The sequence below is a fragment of the Schistocerca serialis genome, chromosome 7, assembly GCF_023864345.2.
Source record: "Schistocerca serialis cubense isolate TAMUIC-IGC-003099 chromosome 7, iqSchSeri2.2, whole genome shotgun sequence".
NCBI lineage: Eukaryota > Metazoa > Arthropoda > Insecta > Orthoptera > Acrididae > Schistocerca > Schistocerca serialis.
This window is the reverse complement of record NC_064644.1, coordinates 149,741,718-149,768,691: the sequence shown is the minus strand read 5'-3', so window position 1 is coordinate 149,768,691 and position 26,974 is coordinate 149,741,718. Positions and strand designations below refer to the sequence as shown.

Below are 26,974 nucleotides of genomic sequence, written 5' to 3'. Positions count from 1 at the left end.
ATCCTGAACTGCGTCGGGTATCTTCAGAGGCGCACCTGGAACCATCAACATCCCCGGAACCAGACTAACTTCTAAAAACGACCAACTCAAGTCTTCACGGATCGTCAGGAACGAAAATATTTCCTGCACCACAATCGCTCAACCCGGAGATACACATGAAACAAAAGCCAACCGGTCCTGGAGACTATATATAAAGGTATGTTCGTCAGCCTTGACCAGTTAATTAGGAAACATGCGACAAATGCCACATATTGTATTCAGAATGTAAAGTGATGATACTGACGATTTGTTCGAAAAGGCTAAAGTACAGATCAATTTGTCACTACACCATGTTTTCTTTAACATCAAATTCGTTGGCTCCGCCAACTCACAACCCAACTGTTACCCTCGAATCTATCTTACGCCTTGGGCTAAGGTTCTGTTCAGTGTCAATACGACCTGTTATTTTACTTTTTATTTTTATTTTATTTATTTATTTAAATTCGTTGGCATCGCAGCTAACAAAAAAAAAAAGACGGTGAATGTATGCACGAAATACACGTGAGAGCAGGCATTATAATTACGTCACTCGCCAGAATTGACGACTCATATCGAGCATTCCTGCTGACCAGAGAAGGCCATCACTACGATCGCGAGTGGCAGACTCTACTGAGGGATTGTGTGTGTTCGCAGCAAGCCGCACGACCAGTGCGAGCCGCCGGTCGGCGTGGGTTCGCCGGCGGAGGCGCCGCTAGACTGCCGGGCACCGCGGCCGCCTCGGAAGTGGGAGCGCCGCGGCGCATGCTCCGTGGCGCCGGCCCTCCGCGGCTCGGCTCGGCCCGCGTCCCGCTATAAGCGGCGGCGCCGGCGTCCGCGGGCCGCAGTCCGCAGCTGGGCAGTGCGCGACGCCGACGGCGACGGCGACGTCGGTGCCGAGCCGAGCCGATCCGAGCCGAGGCGAGGCGAGCCGCGGCGACCCGTGCGCTCCCAGGCCGCGCCATGCGAGGCGGCGGGGGCTGCCACCCCCGGCGGCACCCGCGGGCCTCGGCGCCCGCCCCCCTGCACCAGCCGGCCCCCGTTGCCGCCCCCGCCTCGGCCCCTGCCTCTCCCGGCGCCAAGGGCTACGCAGCCGTCGCTGCCGTCGCGCTAGCCTCCTACGCGAACGCGCTCGGCGGAGATTTCGTACACGACGACATCCCGGCGGTGACGCGCAACAAGGACGTTCTGGGTCTGACGCCGCTGCCCGACGTCTTCCGCAACGACTTCTGGGGCACGCCCATGGCGGATGCCTCCAGCCACAAGTCCTATCGGCCACTCACCACTCTCACTTTCAGGTTCGTTACTGTTGACGCGGTCACCACTATGTGCCTATTTTACACAAAAATATGCTTATCATTCAGCTACACGCCGGTGTGTCATTGCTACGTAAAGCTGTCAGTCCGAGACACGTAGCCGAAAGAAGAAACCTTACTTTTGACGTAACAAAACTGATCGAAAATCCCGAATCATCATCTCTGTGCATCTAATCGCACTCTCACACCACAAATGCGCAGTCAATTGCTGGAAGGTGATATGAAACAAAACTCCTAACTGCAACTACAGCAGTGTACAGTTTTCACTTCCCTTTCTCATCGATATTTATGAAATGTTCCCATACTTGAAACAGCATTTGAAACCTACGAAGATGGAGTGTCTAGACAATTGCTGAGGAGTACTATAAGTAACACCGTTCTCTTGTTTCGAATGCAGAGCACTATATCCAGTTCTGTGCATCCACTGCACGAACTTACACTCATCATTTCAGACACGTAACGCTCCACCACCTTGCCTGAAGGAGTCTGTTCCATGCAAGTGACTCAAAGAAGAATCTTAATGCCCGCAAACTCACTTGTTCCAACAACCCAAATCACCGACGCTAGCCACATCGTCACGCATTTGTACTATAAAGCAGGGAGATATTGTGCAGCCAGTCGCTAAGGAGCAACCGTAACTATAAAACATAGGTTTGGAGGCTCAGTTTTTTCGCTGACATTAATTTAGTAATCATTCTCCTGTCTCGTTCAGCATTTAAGAAACACAAGCTTTCTGTTTTACTCACTCGTGTCACTATAAAAAAACTGTCGTAGTCGCTACCCATTTGCTAAGGAATACTCCTGGGATGGTTTCAAACTCGAAAAGTTTTTCTGAAAAATTTTGGTTTCTAGTTATCTCCAACCAAACGAGTTTCTGCTATTTTAGGAAAGTTTTATGCACCACGCGGTTCAGATGAGCTAAGTGTTTATTCATTCAAAAACAATACCACCTCCCATTTTTTGAGGGACTTGTATGTCATTTAACTGTCTACATTAGGTTATATACACTAGTTATTACGGGAAGTTTCTCAAGTTACACACTGGTATCATCATCTTTAGATCTAAAAGCGAGACTAAAAATGTCATAAACACTATTTTCCTCCAAGATCAGGACTCTTAAACAAAACACATCTTGCATACAATCACCGAACAGTAACATTCCAAATAATAAAATGACAGAAGATATTTATACACAGAAGATACTTATACACAAGAAACACTCTTTTCTTATTTCAGTAATCTTCTCACCTTCATTTACTAGCATGAGATCGAATTTCAAGGTCCTCTGTTAACTATAGAAACCCCCTTTCCCCTACCTCTCTTCTACTTACATTCATTTAAGTGGACATATAACAAATAACTGTCTCTGTACTCTGTACTCTTTTACTTCTATTTATTTTAGAAATTCACTTTTTGACGGAATCACTTACCAACTGCTAACACATGTGAAACTCCAGGTAGCAATAAAATACCTCATTGCTACAACTATAATTAAAGTCACTAATAAACAATATTTCGTCCTTAGAAATTACTTCTTTAGGACGTATAAGGAAACGTCACGCTGCGCTGAAGATATTTCAAATGGAAAAATAAATCTACACAAGAAGTTTCGTATATTTCGCAGGTGGTCTGACGCCTGTGCCCACATAACTGCTCGGAGTTCGTTGGTTTTCATCCCCTTTACGCCGTAATAGGTCTGTAGCGCTGATGGGCGCCCTGTAGCCACAAAATCGTCCAATAATGACGCTATAATCGACCAAGTTCGTAACACGGTCCTCTACTACGACGGAGAGAGCGTAGACGCAAGTGAAGGGAATTTCGAAGTACTTTTCTTTGTGTTTTACGACAAAGGAATGACACGGCGGGTAGAAAACGATTCTGCTTATATAAAAAGGCGTGCGAGCTTCGTACCATCAGCACCCGTGGCATTATTCGATGTTTACTCGAAAATCGTAATTTATTTTGTTACAACGCACCATTCTGAAGGTTTTGTATTTTTGTTGCAGTACGGAAAAATATCTACGATACTCGCTATTGGTATCAGATGCAGCTGCGCACTGGAAACAACTGTGGTTCTTTATTTGAAGAATTATTTTCTTATTCTAAAAGAAATGTAAATTTATGTGTTTGTTGAGGACATTAGAAGCAACCTCCGTTTTATATTTTATCGAGTACTCATCATACAGCTTCAAAGTGAAGCCAACACTTTGTTTCTTTTTTTAAAAAAATCTTGTCTGTTTATCTTGATTTTTTGGGAAGCTGGAGAACATATGGACAATAAGCCTGAACAGCGTTCGCTGTTTATGTTGCCAGTAGTCCATACTGAGCTGACACGCTGCACTGATGACGAAGAAAATTCAATTTCTAATCTCCCTTTAATCTTATCTTATTTGAAGTAGTGCCTATTAAAAAAAATAAACGTCATCTTGGGACTATGATAACGAAAGTTTTGTTGTTGCAACTCTGCTGGTAGAGGAAAGAAAAGTTAGCCCTACATTAAAAGCAGATGCAATAATCAATTGTGAACTACTTTTTCATATGAACAATGCCCACAAGTTGTAATTGGCGATGAAATGATTTTGAATTTAAATTGAAATTATTGCCAAACACAGTAGTAATATTTCACTATGTGAATTTAAGTTAAAATGTGGCAAAAGTAGTACTAGTGCCAGGATTATCTGATTGTACCATAGTCAATTTGCCAGTACTACGTAATAAACGTTGAATGTAATGTGGCCCATGAGTTCTGTTCAAAAGTCGCTGAATTATTTTAATTGTAGCCAGAACGGTTTAATAGATATTATGTTGAGGAATTTCTTGCTCATATAGCTGTAAGGCTAAGTCACTAGCGAAGCAAAAGAAACCCCGACTTTATTCCCCTGTTCCCAAGTCGCTCGCATTTAAATACGATTATGTACAACCGTTGTTGTTTTCCACATCCCACTAGATGAATACTGGGCTGGTCCCCACTTCCCGACTCAGTTACACGACTCGCATACATTTGAAAAACGTTGGCACTGTTTCTTGGCTTACACTAGACGAGACAGCTGGGATACACTAATTCCGTTCCGGGGGGTATGGGGTGGCGATAGGAAGGGCATACGGCTTCACTCTGACACTAACATCGCCAAATACGCAGTCACAAGGCAGACCCCGCGTTGCAATGGGACAAAGGCCCAAAGAAAATGATGAAAGAATTATATGGACAACCGCTGTTCTTCTGTAATTTTTGTCTCGATGTGTTAATATGTAACCAGCTTACACTAATCAATTGGCCTGAAGCTGAGATCTAGTTTTTCACGGTGACATTCCTGGATTAAGTTTTCTGCGTTTTCTTGCATTATCCAATTCGAGTGATAAAGTTCAGAGGACTTCTTCCTTCGTTTTCTTAGGATTAAACTATGGTGACTGTTGACTGCCAATAGTAACTTAATTTGCACTTTTACCTTCAGTAATTGTTGAAAACATACAACGACGTGCTGAGATAGAATGCCCTCCGAATCATTTATTCTGTTCTCAATATCTGCTGAGGTATCTCAAGTTGCATTCCTCTGCCGCTAAAAGGCTCCAAATTGTAGCTTTTAACCTGGCTGTGTATAAAATTATAACATTGGTGCCTGAGGAACAACTTGCTATAATCGAGTTTCTAGCCGCAGAAAGAGTTACTCCATACATGGGACATCCTCTCTTCCTGCGTGACAATACCATACCAGACCACACACGGCGCTGCTATGTCTGCAACAATCGGACGCCTGGAGTTCACTGTCATCGGTCATCCTCCATACGATCCCGACTCGGTCCATCCGATTTTCATCTGTTTCCAAAACTTACAGAACATCAACGGGGACTTCAAATTGACAGTGATGAAGCAGACGTGAGGCTATGATTCCGTCAACGTTGTAAGACTTTCCTCAGTGACGGGCTCAACAAACGTGTCTCTGGTTGGGAAAAACGTGTTCATCGCCAAGGTCACTACGTTGACAAATAAATATGCAGACGTAGAGAATATAGACTTAGAATGTTATCGAAGTTGGTTTATTTAAAAACCTTTAACAGTTTTCACATAAAAAATGTGGAGGCATTACTATTCAGAACACCCTCGTACGTTCGATACTGAGATGGTACAAAAGATTCCAGTGAGTCATTACTCTCCAGTGAGACAGTTAACGAATTTGGAATACCTTTCATGCAAGATCTCAGTATAATAAATTACTAGATTACTGCATGACGTAATCATTGTCTCATTAAAGTGGTTGTTAGACAGAAGATATCGGAACACCAGTTATATCAGTCAACTAGGGATGGCGACGAAGTTGGTCTCCGATAGCTTGTTCCTGAAACTCACAAGGTCTTCGATGGCTTCATGAATTCAGTTTTATCATTCAGTTTTTATAAGTAAACGATGTGCAGTGTACACAATGGAAGTAAAAAAAAATGTCGTGGGGCTACGTAAAATAGTGGCGATAAAAATTCGTTGTAAAGAGAATAATAATAGGAACTTGATAATACTTCGCACACTTTCGGAAATTTATCAACGAAGCATAGATTTAATATGGTTGATTAAATATCAACCTTAAATTTAAACGTTTAACTGTTCCCAGTAACTTTAACTGTATAGTGTTACTTATTTGACATGGGAAACAGGTATCAGTCAGCCGATATCAGTAACAGGTAGCACCTAAGTCCAAAATTTCATCTGTATAAATGGGGGCAGAGCTGTCATAGAGAACTGTAATCGTATAAACCGTGAATGAAGAGGCGGTAGCTGAACATGCACCACTTGAAAGCCCGTATATTGCATTATGATGACTTCACGTTCTTTGCCAGCAACACGTTCATTTCATTAAACACAAAGTACTTTCAGACACGGATTGGGCCGTTTTTAGCGGTTTATTTGACGCTCGCATTCCGTTCCATATCAGCGACTGTGTATAAGGTCACTTGATTTTCCTCTAAACGGGCCCGCTTTGAATGTTTACCAACCTTTCGAAAACAAAGTCAACTTAACAACAGTATTAAAAATATCACAGTACAAGCGCCATTGTTCACACGACAAAACGTTTACGGTAGGCAACTGGTTTTGTTTACAAACTGTAATATGTTCAAATATTGACGACGAATTGGACAAAAGCATCAGGATCCCGTTAGCCTATTATTGTAATATGTGAGGTAGTGGGAACGAAATTTAAGAGAGTGGCGCTGTTACAAGCCTCATTACCTCCTAATATTCTGAAACAATTCTTTACAAAACGTTGCCATGCTTTCAATTGTTTATAGACTTCTGCTATTCCGGCTTCACTTAATAAAATCATTTTGGATTTCTTTCAGTAACCCTTTTTGAAACGTATTTCACTGGTTAAAGCATGTAGCTTCATAGTTGCGGCTATAGCAAAAAGGTGAGTGCCGTAAAAATGTACCTTTGTATATTTTCGTCTCGTGTCTTCCTTTCCTCTTCTCATGGGTCGAGTACAGAAAATCTGTTTATAGACCTGCAATTTTTTTTTAGTATTAATATCACAAATACTATTTCCGTTAGTGAAGAACGTGGTGATGCTTACGATGCGTTAATTAATTATAGCTACGGTAGACGTTAAAAACGAATTTAATTAAAGAACTTACGCTATTCACAAGGAAATATCCGGGCGTCCAATTAGTTAACAGCTATGTAGACCAATCACTCACATTCTTACGGTAATCTATACAGTATTTGGAAATGAGAAATGAAAACCTGCTTTCAATTACATACAACTTAACAATTAATCTATACATTTCCAAAAATAGCAACGCTTTGTTAACGGGACATTGCATCTTCAACAAGCAATATAACTGAGCAGTTTCTATCTTAGAAAATATATGGATCAGAAAAATGGGTCGGAACTTATTCGCCATCAGAACAGATGTGATCTAGTTAATACCATCTTGTATGGATAATATTATCAGATTGCTTTAGAATTATACTGTTGGATAACTTATCACTCTCATAATAGCACTTGTACTTCATAGTGTATCTCAGGACGCTATCTGAACATGCATCGCTGTAGAAATGATTTAGATCTATATTTTATTTATAGCAATGACGACAACTGAAAGTAAACGTGTCATAACGAAGATATCCAAAGTAAACAATTTTAATGTTAATTTTGTCAGACATGTCAGTTAAGGTCAATAACGAAATTAAAAAATTAATTTCGAAATATTTGCATGTTTTCCTTAGAAATTAACATCTACCTAACAGCTCTAACACAACTGTTTGTAATTATACTGGCGCCAAATGCTAAATGTTAAGTTATAATTCATTGACCACAATGACCTTCGTTAGGACTTTACAACTTGTCGGCCGAGGCTACATTTACACGATACTTGATCGTTTATTCTATGTGAGTCAGTGTAATTACAAGCATGTTTCGGTTTTTTCTAGCGGTGAATAGCATCAACAACTGCGAAATATACATGCATTTACTAGCTTTTGCTGCACACTTAATATAATAACTCTTTGCTGAAAGTAATTAAATACTTAGCACCTCTTGTAATATCGTTTGCTTCAGAAAGGTGTTCATTGAAGAATATGATAAATTCGCCAGCACTGATGTACTATTTGAGATGTGAGTCTTACTTTTTCTCTTTTTTACATTGTTTGGTACATGTAGCGAAGTAGAATTTTACCTAACAAATCTTCCGACTAATAAAGACCGTATTCACGGAAAGATACCGTAAAATATAATTTCATCTGGTAAATAAATACGGAATCTGGAGAGTGGAGTTAAAAACAGAGAAGAAATCTCATTACCCCTCAATGAAGCGCGCACAAAATGCGTCATACATAAATATGATATACTAACAAAGCATCGTCGCAAGAAGATAGTGGCTCTGGAATGATGCAATATAATAAGTTCGTATAGAGTAAACAAACTTTTTCAGCACGCTACTGTCGAAATTAAAGCTTTCCCTCTTTGTAAACGTTCTACCAATGAATATCTATCCACTCTGCTCTGATTGGTTGAAGATGACTATCGTAATGGTGAAAACTTTACGACGCACGTGTTTTGCCAACAATTCAATAGCAGATGCAGAATCTCCCCATACGTACGAAAGAAAGAACAACACTCACAAATACCGCTAATGACAATTTTCGTATATTAACACTCAACAGATCAAAATAAAAAAGAACATTTCTAGCTACTGCAGAGAGTCGAGAGTGACTAGTTCCTGAAGTGGATAACAACAATGACTAATCATGCATGTAGCTTCATCAATGATAAATAATTTCAGATAAATCAATCGCGAGAGGAGCCTTCCTAACAGTTCTAAACTTTGGCCATAGCAACTAAGCTGTGAGAAACGCCAGTCTATGTCCCACGCTCATGACCCACACACATATTCCAGTAATTGTGATCCTTGTTAAATAATTCCACTGTAGCTTTCCTCTTGAAGGCGATACTAAGAACTATATATCATAATCATATTAAATACCTGGTCGAATATAGGATACACAGTCAGAATATGTAAGAAATTTTAAAACCAGTTCACTCAGTAAATCTGCCCTTTTACAGACATTGCTTTCATATTCCTCCATGACATAAATTAGTTCACTATAACAGACTCATCGGCACACTGTAATTTTAACATGGCAGTCCACGTTGTGACTCAAAGTTCCGTTAATAGATGATTGTCTGCGCTACTCACACGTAATTTCTGTGATACTGAGTGGGAAATTAATCCAGGGTGCATTTAATTTAAATACAATTTGTCCATAACTTCTACACCCCACAATACAGCGGTAAACAGTCTATTTGTCGCAATTACAATTTGTCCGTCCATCGTCCGACAGCTAAATTTTCGTAATTACTCCCGTCCTTCCTTTGTTATATCAAAGCTCACTGTTTATTGATATGCATCTAAATCCTCAATCTGCGTAATATTAGCACTATTAAATCCTATTAAAAGTTTTCAGTTTAAACGTACACAAATGATTGAAGATAAGCAAAATGTGTTAAATAAGAAATAGTAAAAACAGCAAAACTAAATCCACTCAGTGTTCAATAGTCACAGAGATTATACAAAATGTGATACATTTCATTATGGGCAAAAAATCAAACGTATACTTCCAGATCCATGGTTTTATCTTCATAGACCAAGGCAAACAGAAAAAACACAGCCTCCACCACTCTTTTCTATCATCATCTGACTACTGCCAAGCGTAACGTGCTAAATACTTCAGAATATTATATTATCTGTTCAGAACAGATATTTATACAGTTACTTATCGCGGCTCAAAACCAAAACTGCAAACAGAATTATGAGAAGAAAAACTTTGAAACTTTGTCCATAAGTAAAAGAAGAAAAAATACAGTATCATCTGACGCGCTTTTGAATTATGTTTGAAATCACATACAGCAGCTGAAACGCTCACGCGTTAAGGGTATAAGGAGACCACTAAGTGAATTCTCATGAGACAGATGTGCTCTAGTACTTAAGGTCTTAAACATTTAATTTTAAATTCTTAATCGGAACCTTGTTTGATGTACATGATCTAGCGCATTCATGCAACATCGAGTCAAATGTTTCTCTTTTAAACGAATCAATCCCCAAAACACTTAAAATTTTCTTTCTCAGAATTTATATTTTATTTTCAGGTTTTGTTCAGCAGGCACTAAATACAATATATTTAAGTGTCGATTCCATTAGTATTGGGAGTATGTAGACGAATAAAAAGGAGATAAGTTTCTATAACTAGCAAAGCTGCTCATGAAGGATTTCATTTTTCCTTCAGGTCACTAAATACAATTTCTTGATTACCAAGATAATTTTCATGCAATTAAGTATGTCCAAACAAAACTGGTCAGTTTGATAACGAATTTGCCCATTTCTCTTCGTTAGTCTGGCTATGAAATCTCAGACAAAAATTCATTATGTAACTTTTAAAGAGCCTTGTTTTCGCTCTACTCAGACAGTAAACCCACGAAATTTGTTTGAAGCACATTTCGATAACTAAGCAGGATTTTCTAAAATGAACCAGTCTGCGTCTGAAATAGAAAGCTTAACAGCGAGCGCATATTAGCAGTAGTGTGGCTGTGAGACATGGACTTGTAATGAAAAAGCTAATCGAAGTTTGAGGATAGCTCATGGAGAAATAAAGAGATTCATGTTAAGATATACTGGGAGAGACATGATAATAAACGGAATGATCATGAAACAGAATGGAGAAGCTACTTTTAACTGTAATGAAAACGGTGTGGAAGTGGGTGAGACTCAAAATTGATCACGGAACAAAAAAGTCCTTGCAGTTTATTTTACTTATCGTTATTAGAATTAACGGCTGCCCTACCCATGAATCCACTAAGGTGGATAGTCAAGTTCTCGGATGTGTTCTACGAGAATACGACGTAACGGAGGATGGGTTAGAGGCTTCATAAAATGTTTAGAAGTTACGTTTATGTGAATCGCTGGGAACCATAACGAATGAAGCACATATGTCTAATTATCCAGCAGTTATTGTGTAATGACAGGTAATAGGGAGGAGGAGGAGGAGGAGGAGATTAGTGTTTAACGTCCCGTCGACAACGAGGTCATTAGAGACGGAGGTAATAGGGAGTATCATTATTATTACTATTATTATTATTACTATTATTATTATTATTATTACTATAATGAATATTGGGCCGGGGTTTTATGTGTACCCCTCAAAGGTAAGACAAGTGACAAGCTGTAAAAGCTTGAAAAGCTGTTTGAGTAGAACGCAGAGAACCACACCATACCGTACGAATGTGGTTATTTATTGTCAAAAGCAGTAGGTCCTTAATAGTTCGCTATTCTTTTATATGTTCCAGGGGCTCGAAGGAAGTACTTTCGCAGTCTATGGACGATATACAGTTTTTTTCTGTAAGAGAATGAGAACATGACAAATTAACGCTCAGTGTATGATAATATTGCACTGCGCACGCTAAAGCGTTAAGGTAGTAAGTTGGGATAGCGTCTTTCAGATATACTGCTGAAACTGATTTTAAAAATTGATGTCATAGGGATGGTTCAGTTGTGTCTAAAGATATAACAATATTTCCTGATGTATTTTCGCTCATAATAACTGATTATCACAGTAGCAGAATTTTCGAAAATCTGGGTAATGAATGCTTCTTTAAGTAGATTCAGGTGAGTAAGATTACAGAAATGAGAAAGATTTCTCTGCTTGAACAGACTTATCCCTGCGATTTTCCCTACTACGATAGGGAAAAGAAGAAAGGAAAACTAGAAATTATTACACGGTAGATGCAGAGGTCCTAATAGACAGCACATTTCGAAGGTAAATTGAGTGCTGGGCATGAGAAACTACCTTCCTGTGAGTCATGCTTTGAGTGACTCGGAGAAATCGTGGGAATAAAAATGATGAAGTCGGGAAAGAGATGCTAATTTCGCTTCTTGTGTTCAAACTGCGCCACTAGCTCAAATCCAGCATAAAATATTCAGTTGCCATTCTTGAGTTCATACATTTATTTTTAAATTACTGCATCCTCACCATTTGTTTATAAATAAGGAGATCAGCAACAGAAGTCAACTAAGTGATACCGTATAGATTTTTTTCTCGCGGTGTGTTGGTCAGAGAACTCGTTCTCTGATATTCATAGTTTCACACATCATCTGCTATTTACAAATTGAGTAACACCGTGTAGATCACAGTTTTATTTGTTTTCAATGACAGTTTCAGCCAGTATACATCCCTTTCAAACTTTAAAACCAGTCTTAACGACTACTGCTCCTCAGAACTTTAATTTACAATATATATCGGCATTTACATACCTTACCAAGGTAACTACCAACAGTACCAATACCTAAATGCTCAGACACCGCTACTGAAATCTTATTGTCTTTTGTTGGCTACCGTCACGATGCCTGGTACCACGTATCTTGTCAAGCGGCGTAGTTTTGGTGGTAATGTCTGTGACGTCAAGTGACGTGCAATGAAGCGTAGTTACCATATTCGTGTGTGGACTCTATTATTTAAGTCGAACTTACGAATTCTTGCACAACGAGCAGGTTGGAATGTTATTTAGTGCAAGAGGATTGTCAGAAGGTTTGAATTAGTTGAGAGATCAATAATATTTCAACATTATATGAAAAACTGTTTTCTCAATAAAGAAGTAGTAATTTCATTGGAGATTAGCTGTTTATGCATTCATGAACGTATTTCATTCCCTTGACACAAAATCTGCATTATATATTTCCATTTGCCTGCGTGTTACGTCGTTCCACTCAGAGCAGAATTTAAGCACATCATAATTCCCAGTGACAGGCTAAATGTCTTAAATTAATAAATTTCAAGAAAGACCTTTGACTGTTCCAGCAGCAGTCTTGCCGAATTTTAAATTGTTTATGGTAAAAAAAAAGAGAAACATGAAGTCTGTGTGGTGCAACAAGTTAAGACTGCAGTTCTTCGTACAGATTACCTTCAGAGGCTGTGGCGTTAACTACTGCATTAAAAAAAGTTGCAATTTTTTTTCTTAGTTCATATATTTGAGTATTTTATCCGAAAATGTCATTAACGTCTGTTATTGAAGGAAATGAAAACGTTTCCTCTCCTTTTATTTGTTTTATAGTACCCCTGCCTCAGGTGATGGTCCCCAGACTGTAATACTTTGGTGCTGGTTGGTATAAATTATCAACATGGCATTTTAGTTTCATAAGCTTCCGCCCATGCTTAGAAAAGTACACATGGCAGTGCGTTACATTTAAGTATTGTTGGAACGAACTTATATTATCAGTGGTAATAAGATTTCTTTTCCACTGGCTGATGCCATAAGAAGGTACTGCTCATTGAAAATCTAGTGAGATGGCGTTACATTTTGCATCGACACTGTCGACCTTTGTATGAGACAAGGCAAAAAGCGATATTCTCTAACGTATCTTGTGATGAATGATGCCTGGAAGAAATTGAAAATACTGGGACTATTGAAGAGAAAATAGCCACTAAACCGACGATGATTTCATCTTTAACTGTTAACCAGAAAATATTCGACAATGCTCAACATGTCAGTGCTTTCAGTTTGAGTGTTCACCTAAGCTCCTTTGCTGGACTTCTGTAGTTTATGTACAGAACGTAATGAATTTTTAATCATTTTATCTTCTCGTCGTTAAGTGTACTTTTTTATTTATTCATGTTTCAAACAATTCGCCTTATATGGGTAGGGGAGAGTGGGCATTCAGCGGTACACTCAAAAAGTAAATAGTTCGCACATTCTTACATAAGTCTTTAGAATTGTTAATTAATTGTAAATTAATAATGTAAATAAAATGTTTGTTTTTATATTAATCTTACTATATATATATATATATATATATATATATATATATATATATATATATATATATATGTGTGTGTGTGTGTGTGTGTGTGTGTGTGTCTGTAGCTGAAGGGCTAGCACTTGGAGAAAAGGATTAGTGGAGAGAGAAATGCATTCAGTAGGGTAGAAGGGTAGGGGTAAAAATATAGGCATCCACTGCGCAGGAAACTATGGAGATGAAGGTGGATGTTTGGATGTTGGGGTGGGGGGAGGGGGGGGGGAGGAATGTCAGAAGACAGGTGAGGAACGTGTCTGGTGAGTAAGTAGGACAGTGTTACCAAGAAGAGGAGGGACAGGGAGTGATGGAGAGGATTGAGGGAGAGGGGGATAATCGGTGTGGAGTGGGATAGGAGGAGGGGAAAATATACAGTTTGTAGGACGGATAAATATCTGAACAGAGAGGGAGTCGGTTGAGATTTTATTATTATGATATGGAGCGTGTGCAGTGGTAGTGGGATTTGATTTGCTGGTAGAAGCGCGGCAGCACACCGGGGCTGCTCATCGGAGAGGACACAATGGGGCTATCGGATCCTAGATTGCGCATAGTGTAAGAAAGGATATACGAAGATGTTCAGTGTAGTGAGGAGAACTGGAATCTATGGAATGTAATGACATGTTGGGAGATCCACCAGGGTGAGGACACACGGATGCAGAAAGCATGGTGGAGTGCGTGACGTTTAAGGATTTCGAGGAACATCTACAACTTAGATGGAGCGGATATCCATACTGTACTGCAAACGAGAGGATGGGTCAGATCACAGTTTTGTAGGTATGGAGAACAGTGGAGGGATGCTGTCTCCAAGTTCAGCCAGTTAGCAGTTTCCAAAAAAATCTATTAAATTTTTTTAAGTGCTTTAATTTCAGTAATAAATTAGTTTAAAACTGCTTGTATGTTTTAGTTACTAGACAATAATCTTTAGATCCTTAACATTAACAGTAAACTGGAAATTGTCTTTAGGTTAACGTGAATTTTACAGTTTAGAAGAACATACATTACTTTAGAGTAATAAAGTTTAAGTAGTGAAAACGTACCACTAATACTAGATTTTTTGTATTTACATACACTGTTAAATACAATGACAACGTCTGAAGATATATTTCAACATTATTTACTCAGGTAGTGCACTTTTCGAAAGAGTTAATGCGTTACATAATTGCCGTTAAAGCTACAAGCGAGAAAAAGTTGTTTTCAGTGCATCCCAACGCTTACGACGTCGTATTTCTTAAACTACCTGACATACAACGATATAAATTGGCAGGTACATTCAGTGGGATATGCGGGTACTGTATGCAAAATGAGCTGTGAGTAGAGCAAACAGTACAGGTGTAACAAATTAAATCGTCATGTGTACTGCTTTAACTTTACTGCATTAGCAGCGAAGACTTAGGAATCGATGAACTTTCCTCCTTTTATTGATTTGTGAGGGGGGAGGAGGGGAAGGGGGGGCTCAGCGAGAAGAGGTTTACCTGAAAAGTTTGTTGGGAGTCGCTAAGTGCTCTCACTATCATACAGCGGATGAATAAAGTCCGGGCATTTGCCCTCCGTTAGTGATGCTCCATTGAAAAATATAGCACTGGTCAGATAGTGTCAAACCTTTACAGAGGGCTGTACATCTCTCTATTAGTCAGTTATGACAGCATTTTAAACATTTAAACTCGGCCTGTAATCAGACTAAATATTGGAAGTCAAATTTTTCTTGACTCTGGAATCCATTAGTTAGGCAACCTGAAAGGGGAATGGGGTTCCGATTTAGTCGATTAGTAGTACAAAGAATAAAAGATTGGGGACAAGTAGGTCTCAATTAAAAACTGATTGCGAAATTTTTTAATATTCAAACAAAAACTAACTTACCCTAAAGACAACACACACACCCATGCCCGAGGGAGAAATCGAACCTCCGACGGGGCAGGCCGCGTGAATCTTGACAAGACGCCCATTGAACGCGCGGCTACCTCATTCGGCCAAATGGAGTTTTGGAGACGAAGTTGTGAAGGAATAATAAGAGGCAAAATAAGAAATGAAGTGCTCTGAGAAGAGATGGCAGTTACAAAGGATCTGTAGACACAATTGGAAATACGCGGCTAACATGGTATGGATATCTTAGAAGGATGTCAGAGGAAAGATGACGTTCTCCAATAAGGCACTGGGGACGTTCACAACAAAGAAAAAGAGAACAACGTAGCTTCATTGGAACAATAGAATAAGGCTTGCGATGAAGGACAAGGCCACGCAAGAAAAAGACTGGCAAGATAGAAGGAGATGGAAACTTCGATGCGAGAGATACTGCATGGCGTAGAAAACTAGCAGAAGGAAGAAGAAGAAAAAAGAAAATTACACTATTGACCATTAAAATTGCTACACCACCAATATGACGTGCTACAGACGTGAAATTTAACCGACGAGAAGAAGATGCTGTGATATGTAAATGATTAGCTTTTCAGAGCATTCACACAAGGTTGGCGCCGGTGGCGACACCTACAACGTGCTGACATGAGGAAAGTTTCCAACCGATTTCTCATACAAAAACAGCAGTTAACCGGCGTTGCCCTGTGATACGTTGTTGTGATGCCTCGTGTAAGGAGGAGAAATGCGTACCATCACGTTTCCGACTTTGATAAAGGTCGGATTGTACCCTATCGCAATTGCGGTTTATCGTATTTCGACATTGCTGCACGCGCTGGTCAAGATCCAAAGACTGTTAGCAAAATATGGAATCGGTGGGTTCAGGAAGGTAATACGGAACGCCGTGCTGGATCCCAACGGCCTCGTATCACAAGCTGTCGAGATGACAGGCATCTTATACGCATGGCTGTAACGGATCGTGCATCCACGACTAGATCCCTGAGTCAACAGATGGGGACGTTTGCAAGACAACTACCATCTGCACGAACACTTCGGCGACGTCTGCAGCAGCATGGACTATCAGCTCGGAGACCATGGCTGCGGTTACCCTTGAAGCTGCATCACAGACAGGAGCGCCTGCGATGGTGTACTCAACGACGAACCTGGGTGCACGAATGGCTAAACGTCATTTTTTCGGATGAATCCAGGTTCTGTTTACAGCATCATTATGGTCGCATCCGTGTTTGGCGACATCACGATGAACGCACATTGGAAGGGTGTATTCGTCATCGCCATACTGGTATATCACCCGGCATGATGGTATGGGGTGCACGTCTCGGTCACCTCTTGTTCGCATTGACGGCACTCTCTAATTTTACATTCGTGACCTCCTCGGGAGGTATAAGTAGGGGGAAGCAATATATTCGATTCCTTATGGCACTTTGAACAGTGGACGTCACATTTCAGATGTGTTACGGCCCGTGGCTCTACCCTCCATTCGATCCCTGCGAAACCCTACATTTCAGCAGGATAATGCACGACCGCATGTTGCAGGTCCTGTACGGGCCTTTCTGGATACAGAAAATGTTCGACTGCTGCCCTGGCCAGTACATTCTCCAGATCTCTCACCAACTGAAAACGTGTGGTCAATGGTGGTCGAGCAACTGGCTCGTCACAATACGCCAGTCACTACTCTTGATGAACTGTGGTACCGTGTTGAAGCTGCATGGGCAGCTGTAGCTGTACACCCCATCCGAGCTCTGTTTGACTCAATGTCTAGGCGTATCCAGGCCGTTTTTACGGCCAGGGGTAGTTGTTCTGGGTACTGATTTCTCAGGATCTGTGCACTCAAACTGCGTGAAAATGTAAGCACATGTCAGTTCAAGTATAATATATTTGTCCAATGAATACCCGTTTGTCATCTGCGTTTCTTCTTGGTGTAGTAAATTTAATGGCCAGTAGTGTAGTTGATAACGCCAGAGGATTATTAGTTAAGTATTAAAAAAGACGATAAGAATTTTCAATAGGCAGTTAATTCCCGTCCACATTTTAGATCTTCGGGAAATCGTTCACTGGCGAACTTCGTGACTACTGAGGCGTCTTAGGAGCGGGAGAGCTTAGGCGTACACGAGGAGAGGAGCGTGCAGACACTGTGAGACCCGCTGCAGAGACGGCGCGAAAGCCGCAGACACGCGGGCCGCGCTCACCGGCCTGGGTCGCAACCGCGGTGTGGCGTGGCAATCGATACCAGTGGTCAGCGGCCGCCCAATTCTGCGAGGCAGAAGCAGAAGCACGGGGCCGAGCCAGAGGCAAAGGCGCCGTGATCCACACTCTGCCTCGCCGAGGTACCGCCAGGGCACACGTACTGCCACCACAACCCATCGGGCTCGGCCAATACTTGGACTAGGAGGACAAAGCTTACAGCTGTTGGTACAATTGTAAAACTACCGTAGGCTATCATAGATACGCGTAGAGTACGGTAGTTTTCTTATAGTTTCGGTCAGCTAAAGTTCTGCCAGTGTTACCTGTACGGTAGGCTTATTGCGTATCTAACGGGCTTTACCTCATAACGATCGCTTTCTTTACGCATGCGATCATTGATTTTCTGGAATCGCCTGAAAATCGGAAGCGGTCAACCACCTAGAAACTGAGTGAGGATTGTAAAGGACGGGATAACCTATGGAATATATTTGTTCTACATAGTTATCCTACTGTCTGTTACTTAAAACTAGACAGTATTTATAATAAGATTGAAATGGTCAATGTTTTTCTCAGATTTTGAATTGTTCTGTGCACGAGAGAAATGTTACAGTATAAAAAAGGGAAACAATACAGACTTATCATATAGCGCTAGAATACGCAATTTCCTCACCAAAAACGTAAAATTAAAAAAGCAAAAACAAAAATAAATCAATCATTGCTCCAATATTTCGCCAAAATTATACAAAACAAATGTCTGTTATTCATAAACAACTTCCACATTTGATATACAGGACATAAAATCTTTTCTGAGGCCTGCGATCATTTTTATGTTAATAATTGGCAACCAATGCTGTACAGTCGCAATAAGTCATGAGTTCTTCATTTGGCTCTTTTATTAGAACATGTTACGCGTTTCGGGATCACACCCATCTTCAGACATCACAAACTTCAACTTGTTTCTAACCAACCAGGCGTACAGCCTTGACAACTCAAAGGAAGTGTCCAATAACATATGAGTATAATTGCGACACAAGCAGTCTTGTGTATACGCTATGCTGTTGAAGATTGTGATGTCTGAAGATGGGTGTAATCCCGAAACGTGTAACTTGTTCTAATAAAAGAGTCAATTGTACATCTCGTGACTTTATTGCGATTGTACAGTATTGGTTGCCAGCTGTTAACTTCCACATTTATCAATAGTAACAGGAGGGAGAACGTTCTATCGAATACAAAACAACAACAATAATTACATTGTTTGTATTTTTTTAAGTTTGTCCAAAGTAATTGCTTTGGTTACGTAAAAGCGTAGAAGTTACGTGATTGAAAAATATTTATTTTTTATAGAATACAATTTATATTCTGTAATGATATTAAATACACAATGCACTAACACTGAATAACTTGTGCTTCCAGTTATGCAGAAAACAAGCAATAAAATAAACAGGTAAACAGAGAGAAGTGCTCGACTTCCATTTTGTCTTCTACAGATTAATATTGCTTCTTCCCCGCTACTCGTAATAGCATCCGAATCGTAGTTTGGTAGAACGCATTTCTAGTTGTTGTTCGTGGTAGCAGACAACGCTGATACAAAGAAAGCGTTAATGATGCTATGCTGGTACACGTTTCAAAATAGCATAACCTATATATTTTTTAAAATTAACAACATGTTTATTTAAACAGTCTCGTGTAACTTGATCATTTGGATAAACCGGATTGCAGCATCTTTGTATACTTCTTGTATTCGGTTTCTTGTCCACGTAAATTCATTAAAAGAGGTACCAAGTTTATCAAAACTTTCTATTTCCGTGCTCCTTCTAGATTTTAAAAATCTCGCCGCACACTACTGAATAGTCCACATATACTGCTACGTCGTTACACCATGCAACAAGCACTATCATCCGTTTCCCAGCCTCTCCTAGTCCTATTCAGATCATTATCACGTGCCTAAATTGTTCTTCGGGCAAGTTGAGAACAGATATAGTTGAAGTACGAGTACCTGCTAACAGAGGAGAGAAATGACTTCCGTAGCCTTAAAACAGCCTGCGAGTACAGTGGGTACAAGTGAACTCGACTCGCTCAGGAAGGAGAGTGAGTACCGGCTTTCCTCATAAATAAGGTACCATTCTGAAAGAGGTTTCCGCCGTTAAACTGTAAAATACTATTCTTTATTTTCATACAATCATGATTTCCGTTTTATAGCCATTCTTAGGTGCAGGTTGAAATGTCACAAACGTCCGACCAGCCTAAATGACAGGAGCAAGTAATATACCAGTGCAACGTCTGATTAGTTAGCAGTGTATATTGTCCTGTTTATATTTATATTTACATATATAAAACTTTTTCGAAGACGCCTGTAAATTTGTTTCAATATTTAATATCTATTCAGAGAACTACGTTGGCATATACACACTTTCGAGTCGTTACCGAGACTGTAAGGAGAATAAGGGAAAACATGATGTGAGGAAGAAGTGCAATTTCACAGCGTTGATTAATTAATAAAATAGATATAAAAAGATAACCAACTTGCTGTTAGCCCAAAACGCAAGTTGCCATGACCAAACGAATACAGAAGGAACGCGCTTTTCTGCCTCAGGGATGCAACAGTGCCGTTTTTCGGGTCCCACTTTTCGACTGATGCAGCACTATGCCTTCTCATGGTGAAGGTGGAATAGACGAAAGTACAACTATTTTGTTTGCATTCGACCAAATTTGTATGTTTTGCTTCAAAGGCGTGGACTACAGTGAAAATATTTTTAGATATCAGTCCTCCTCTAATGGAAGAAATTTGCAATTCTGCAGTTTAGATCAGTCAATTTTGGTCTTATACCCTCCAAAGATTCAAAAGACACAGGTTCGTTAAGGACCATCTGATTCCGACAGTCGGTCAATTCGTCTTGTCAGTGCAACATCACAACAGCAAGGTCGTGTACTCATTTTCCGCATAGACTATAAGTCAGGACTAGGCTTACTCTATCACGCTGCAGTATGAGACAAAGAGTCGACGAGTACGAGGCGACCGCAGCGCCACAGATCTCACAAGGGGAATCCAGGACGTTGGGATCACGGATTTAATTCAGATTTTGTATGTCTGTAGTACGCCATTAAAACTTCATATTGCGCAAGTAGTAAGGTGCTCTATTATGGCAATTCGAGAAAATTGCAAGAGATGTTTGACGCGTCTATTATGTAACTGATGTTCCTGCAAGTAGGTGCCAAACGTTAAGAGTTCATGATGGTCAAACGTTGACGTCAGTGAATTCGGATTACAAGCTGTTCGCCTGCATAATTCGTGCTCGCGCCTCCTCGCTAATAACAAATATGCCATTCATGCCAACCAAACATGTGTGATTGGGGGGGGGGGGGGTTGTCAGCACTATACACACAGCGATAAGCTCTAGTAGAGAGTGGTGACGCTCAAGTCGGCAACAGTTGAAGAGGGCCGTAATGTGTGATAGGCAGACATCTATCCAGACCATCACACAGGAATTCCAAACTGCATCAGGATCCACTGTAAGTACTATGACAGTTAGGCGGCACGTGGGAAAACTTGGAATTCATGGTCAAGCGGCTGCTCATAAGCCACACATTACGCCGGTAAATGCCAAACGACGCCTCGCTTGGTGTAAAGAGGGTAAACATTGGACGACTGAGCAGTGGAAAAACGTTGTGTGGAGTTATGAATCACGGTACACAATGTGGCGATCCGATGGCAGTGTGTGGGTACGGCGAATGCCTGGTGAACATCATCTGCCAGCGTTTGTAGTGCCAACGGTAAAATTCGGAGGTGGTGGTATTATAGTGTGGTCGTGTATTTCATGGAGGAGCCTTGCACCCCTTGTTGTTTTGCGTAGCACTGTCATAGTACAGGCCTACAGTGATGTTTTAAGCACCTTCTTGCCTCCCATTGTTGAAGAGAAATTCGGGGATGGCGACTGCGTCTTTCAACATGATCGACCAACTGTTCATAACGCACGACCTGTGGCGGAGTGGTTACACTCCCATAACATCCCTGCAGAAGACTGTCCTGCACAGAGTCCTGACATGAATCCTACAGAACACCTTTGGGATGTTTTGGAACGCCGACTTCGTGCCAGGCCTTACTGAACGACATAGATACGTCTCCTCAGCGCAGCACTACGTGAATAGTGGGCTACCATTCCCCAAGAAACCGTCCAGAACCTGATTGGACGTAAGCATGCGGGAGTGGAAGCTGTAATCAAGGCTAAGGCTGGGCCAACACCATATTGAATCCCAGCATTACCGATGGAGAGCGCCACGAAATTGTAAGTCATTTTCAGCCAGGTGTCCGGATACTTTTGATAACAAGGTGTACGTATCGCTAGGTACTTAATGTGATCCGCAAGTCGGTCTCCACGCCTTTGGAACACTTGATCATACGGGTACATTTTGTCTCCCTCCAAGACTTAATCATTACACACGCGTTCTCACAATGACAGCTAGGGTTGCTATCAACTTCCAGGCGGCCTTAGGATATTTCGTCAGCGACGGTAGGGTGCTCAAAAACAGTTAAGAGACACTAACATTGCCCACATATGCAGGCGGCATTGGAATGGTAAACTTTCGCCAATAGGGCGCTCTCTCTCTTCCCACGGTCGATGCATCGCCTACGTATTTCGGACAAGAACACCCTCCCTGACACATTGACTGAGGAGGTGGCGTTTCAGTCCCTTCAGCCGCTGATTCCTGTTGGACATATCGCGCCAGTAATGTGTCACATTCGCACCTATCTGGTCGACATGAGTTATCTGTTGGATGTCCCATCGACAACGTGGGATATTAGAAGCAAGGACTTCTACCGCTGCATTCAACGGGCACTGTCTGCTAATCTGAAGCCGACATCCGGAGGTTGGCTATCGGCTGGTGTGAATAACGAACACTTACCTTTCTTTCCCACCTCAGTGTGGGCTGTGTGGTATGTAATAACGACTGAAAAATTGCCCGTCCGGCAGCGTTTGTACATTATAAATCTGGCCGAGGATACTCTTTGCCCAGACGAGCCGCTGTCGACACAGACATGTACCGTTTCGTTTATGATACGGCTGACGACTGCTGGCACCTCACACGGCGCATGTTGGCATTGTTGTTGCGACGGACGTCTCAGTATGTAGAGCCTACCGAACTGATCCACCCCGACGTCACTTATTACCCTGCTACTCGTCATTACGCCACGGTGTGTGTTAAGGATATGGTACCGTCATATTGTTTTAGTGAGAGCGTTGCAGGGTTGTTAGATTTTTGGCACTATTTAACGAGCAACTACACGGTTTTACATCTCAAGGCTCGCTCGTTGCGAATTACATGGTGCCGTTGTTTAAGCGCCCTCAAGACCGTTCGGGTGTATCAGGTGTGAGATGAGATTGAGATATAGCTCATGAAGGACTGATAAGAGACATGAACGGTAATTATAATGTGTTTCACCCCCGTTGAACGAGAAGACGACGTGGGTATCACGCCGTCGGGATGCTATGGACACCCTCGGAAGAAGATAAAAAACCAAAGATAAAAAAATTACAGATACCAACATAACAACTAAAAATGAAAAAATCTAGTGCAAGTATTGTACTCTTTTCTTTGGCCTTTTCTTTTCGTAACAAAACATTCAGAGGAGTATTTAATTTTCTTTTCGTGGGTTGGCCTGAAGTGGTGGCAAACAACCGTCCGAGTTAGCTTTTAGGGTGAAAGTGGCGGTGAAACTAGGTTTGTTTTCGTTTTTAGGATACATAGGTTTTGATGGTAATAAGAGTGACAGGGGCCAAAGCCTGAAGTGGATGGGAAAAGTGGTTAAAGTGACATAAAAAGAAGTGGTTACCGTTCGAGCTTCATTAGAAGGGCGTGCGTGGGACGGAAGTTTCGACTCCTACTGCAACCCTCGTTTTCTTAGTCCTAGTGTATATTCGATGATATTCCTAAAATCTGCATTTACACTATTCGTTTCTGCTGCACTAGAACCTGCCAGGGTAGCAGAGCGCATTAACGCACTGCTTCCTGGAATCGGTTAGGTGCGCCGGCCCCGGATCGAATCCGCCCAGCGGATTAAGGACGAGGGCCGGGCAGCTTGGATGTGGCTTTTAGGCGGTTCTCCACATCCCGCTACGTGAATACCGGGCTGGTCCCCACGTTCCGCCTCAGTTACATGCGTCGCAAACATCTGAAAGACGTCCGCACTGTTTCACAATTTACACTCGACGCAGACAGTTGGGGTACACTGATTCGACTTGCAGGGGGTATGGGGTGGCGCAGGAAGGGCATCCAGCCATCCCTAACACTAACATTGCCACATCCGTTGTAACCCCGCCGACCCTGCGATCGTTGCGGGACTATGACTTAAGCGAAAGAAAGAAAGAAAGTTCTTGCTGCACTAGCTATGTCTCACCGCTATGTAGCTTGACTGCCAAATAGGGCCTGCCTCTGTGTCTGCAGCTCGAAGCATCGAGCTGCAAGGTGGTTCCGGGTAGCATGTTTAAGAGATTTCGCAGATCGCTACAGATATACATTTTCAGGAAAGCTCTAAGCGGCTCTTCATTTACTAGCCGAAAGTTATAGGTATGTGTCTTCTAATATGACCAGTGATGAAAAAAACAAAGATTGAAACTTAAGCTTTACCAGGAGTCGAAACGTACCCTCATACTGTACTTGTTCGTCGTACGTAGCTCAAACGCTAACCACTCTTTATTTTTCATTTTGGTTCCTTGCATTTGGTGCGGGCGGACGCCACATAGCACCCATTCAAGTTCGTCATATATAACGTCACCCGCATTGCACGATGAATGCTGTCCGGCACCTACGCCTTGATAGATCAGTTACATGATTGGTGCGTAAAACTCCTCTTACGACTTTCTCGGAACTGCTAGAGTACTGCGCCTTACTACTTGTACACTGTGTTGTTTCAGTGGCCAACTAAAGGTGTACAAAGTTTGAAGTAAGTCTGTAATTCCAGCGTCGTAGTCTTCCCTTGTCATACTTCTGGAAATAGAGCGGGAACAAAGGAAGCCAGATAGCAATGACGTAACATCAGCGTCCTGATTTGCGAAATATGTAACCCGAATATTAGACTCATATAGGCTATGTTTCTGACCTGTGTCTGCTACCCCACTTACCAAATCTGACGCCCTTTGGCTTCCACCTAACAGCACAACTGAAAATTGCGACAGGAAAACGTCTCGTATAATGGTCTAGGTTGCTGCGGAGGGCTGTTTTGCGATAATTCCGTAGGCACTTATAAAGGGCAGAATCTGTTTACCTTTGCACAAAGTGCGTTGATACAAAAGGGGAGCCGGCCACTGTGGCCGAGTGGTTGTAGGTGCTTCAGTCCGGAACCGCGCTGCTGCTACGGTCGCAGGTTCGAATCCTGCCTCGGGCATGGATGTGTGTGATATACTAGGTTAGTTAGGCTTAGGTAGTTCTGAGTCTAGAGGGCTTATGACCTCAGATGTTAAGTCGAATAGTGCTTAAAGCCATTTGAACCATTTGAACAAAAGGGGAATACAAAATATGGAGAAACTAAGAGGAGTTAACTGCACCGAAAGAGTCTCATACGTATTTCAGAAGTCAGCCTATGTTGCGATTCAGATAGTGTCATACTAGAGAGTCGTATGGATGGTGGTTATCGCCGAAACAACCGGTTTTTGGGTCCATCGGTATTTTTCATCTCCTGTTGAACATGACTGTTAACACTGCTCAAAGCAACCGGTTCTTGAAATGGTTCTTCAAATAACTGATTTTCTGTTTTTATAGCCATTATTTGCAACTGTCTCAAAATTTTACGTTACAAGTTTTAAGATACATGGAATCAAGATATCAAATAAAAATTGCAAAAACAGAAAACTTACTCCGTTCAACATTCACTGCTTTTCACGAAAACAAAAGAGGGTTTGAATATACCACAAAAAATTAACCAGTATTCTCTTATTGATCCTAATATTTTGACTATTTGTTAAAAATGAGGTTGTAATCGAGGATCGTATCACTAATTGCCATTACGAATAGTCAGTGCTAAAGAGTGTAAACTAAGTTTGGATAACTCTTTTCTTCATGTTACGATGTCCGTTTCTAAGGACTGCCAAGCGGATAAAGACATGTTATGTAGACACAGACACCAGATTTGTTAATTTCACTCATTATAAGGGGCGATCCAGAAGTGTCAGTTTTCAGGTGTTTCTGAGCTTACATACAACCCAGTGCGAGTCCGATGCTGGTATATCAGCACCCACTTATGAGTAAATAGTTAATGTGATATTCGAAATGAAACTTTTTGATCGTTCTTCAAAATTCTTAAATTTTTAATTTGCTATTTATGCCACTACTTCTTCTCTTTTTTGCTACTTCATAGAAATAGAAGACAAATAGTAAGCTTTCATGTAAAATATGTATCGTTCTTTTTCTCTACTTCGAATAAAAATTTATTTCTTAGTCGAATATATATATATTGACATTACAATGGAACTTTGAATACAAATGATATGTTTCTAATAAAACCAAAAATCCTCTTTCAAAAATTCAAATGAACTCTTTAGATAGCGCGCAAAATATGGCATTTACCAAGAACCGACAATAGTTAAAATTCTAATAGGGAATTAATCCATTGGTGAATGTTTCCTGACGAATCATTGAAAAATTGGCCTACTCGTTTCATAATGAGTCAGTAAGCTGACTCCTTTCGTCAGAAACAATATCATTCCAAGAGAATATCAATTGTTCAGAAGCCACAGAACACCCTAAAATCTCGTTTTTTAAAACTGTATTTAGAACTGTAAATTTCATCACCACTGCTGCGGCAAATTAATACAACGGTTTTGTACATGATTATCAGTACAAAAATAAAAGTATCCATTATAATCTAGACCTAACATGTATTGAAAAATGCCGATTATTCAGGCCTAAAATCCTAGTGTCTGTTTTAACAGGTCTGTTTTTCCCATCTTCACTGCCTCGTAATATTCCGAACTAGCGCTGTTACCTTCTCCTCGACGTTCGGAGATCCGAACGAGGAAAGTTTCTCAACGGGGAGCGTCGCAGTTTCAGAGTCATCGATCAACATACGCGAAAGTGAGTTTTATAACCCACAAAGAGCTGATCTCCGCTCTAAAAAAGAAACACAAATGACGCATTTACAGTCATTGATTCTTGTCTCAAAACAGTTTCGGCTCCTCTACCACATACAGAACCCAGGCTTAAAATGCTTTAGACGTCATCTATACACGTACGATATCGTTGGAACTACCGGTGATGTAAGCAAACAGTTTAAG

The 26,974-nt window shown here is 41.1% G+C and overlaps 1 protein-coding gene across 1 annotated transcript in view; it reads left to right on the top strand.

Annotated features, from left to right (window-relative positions):
* The first annotated feature begins 232 nt into the window (after positions 1-232).
* The window catches only part of LOC126412939 (protein O-mannosyl-transferase TMTC1-like), a 685,657-nt gene continuing 658,915 nt past the window's right edge, over positions 233-26,974 (top strand). The window contains exons 1-3 of the mRNA XM_050082830.1: positions 233-264; positions 673-852; positions 1,056-1,313. Coding sequence (XP_049938787.1) covers positions 233-264; positions 673-852; positions 1,056-1,313 — 470 coding nt within the window. The remainder of the gene's footprint in view (positions 265-672; positions 853-1,055; positions 1,314-26,974) is intronic.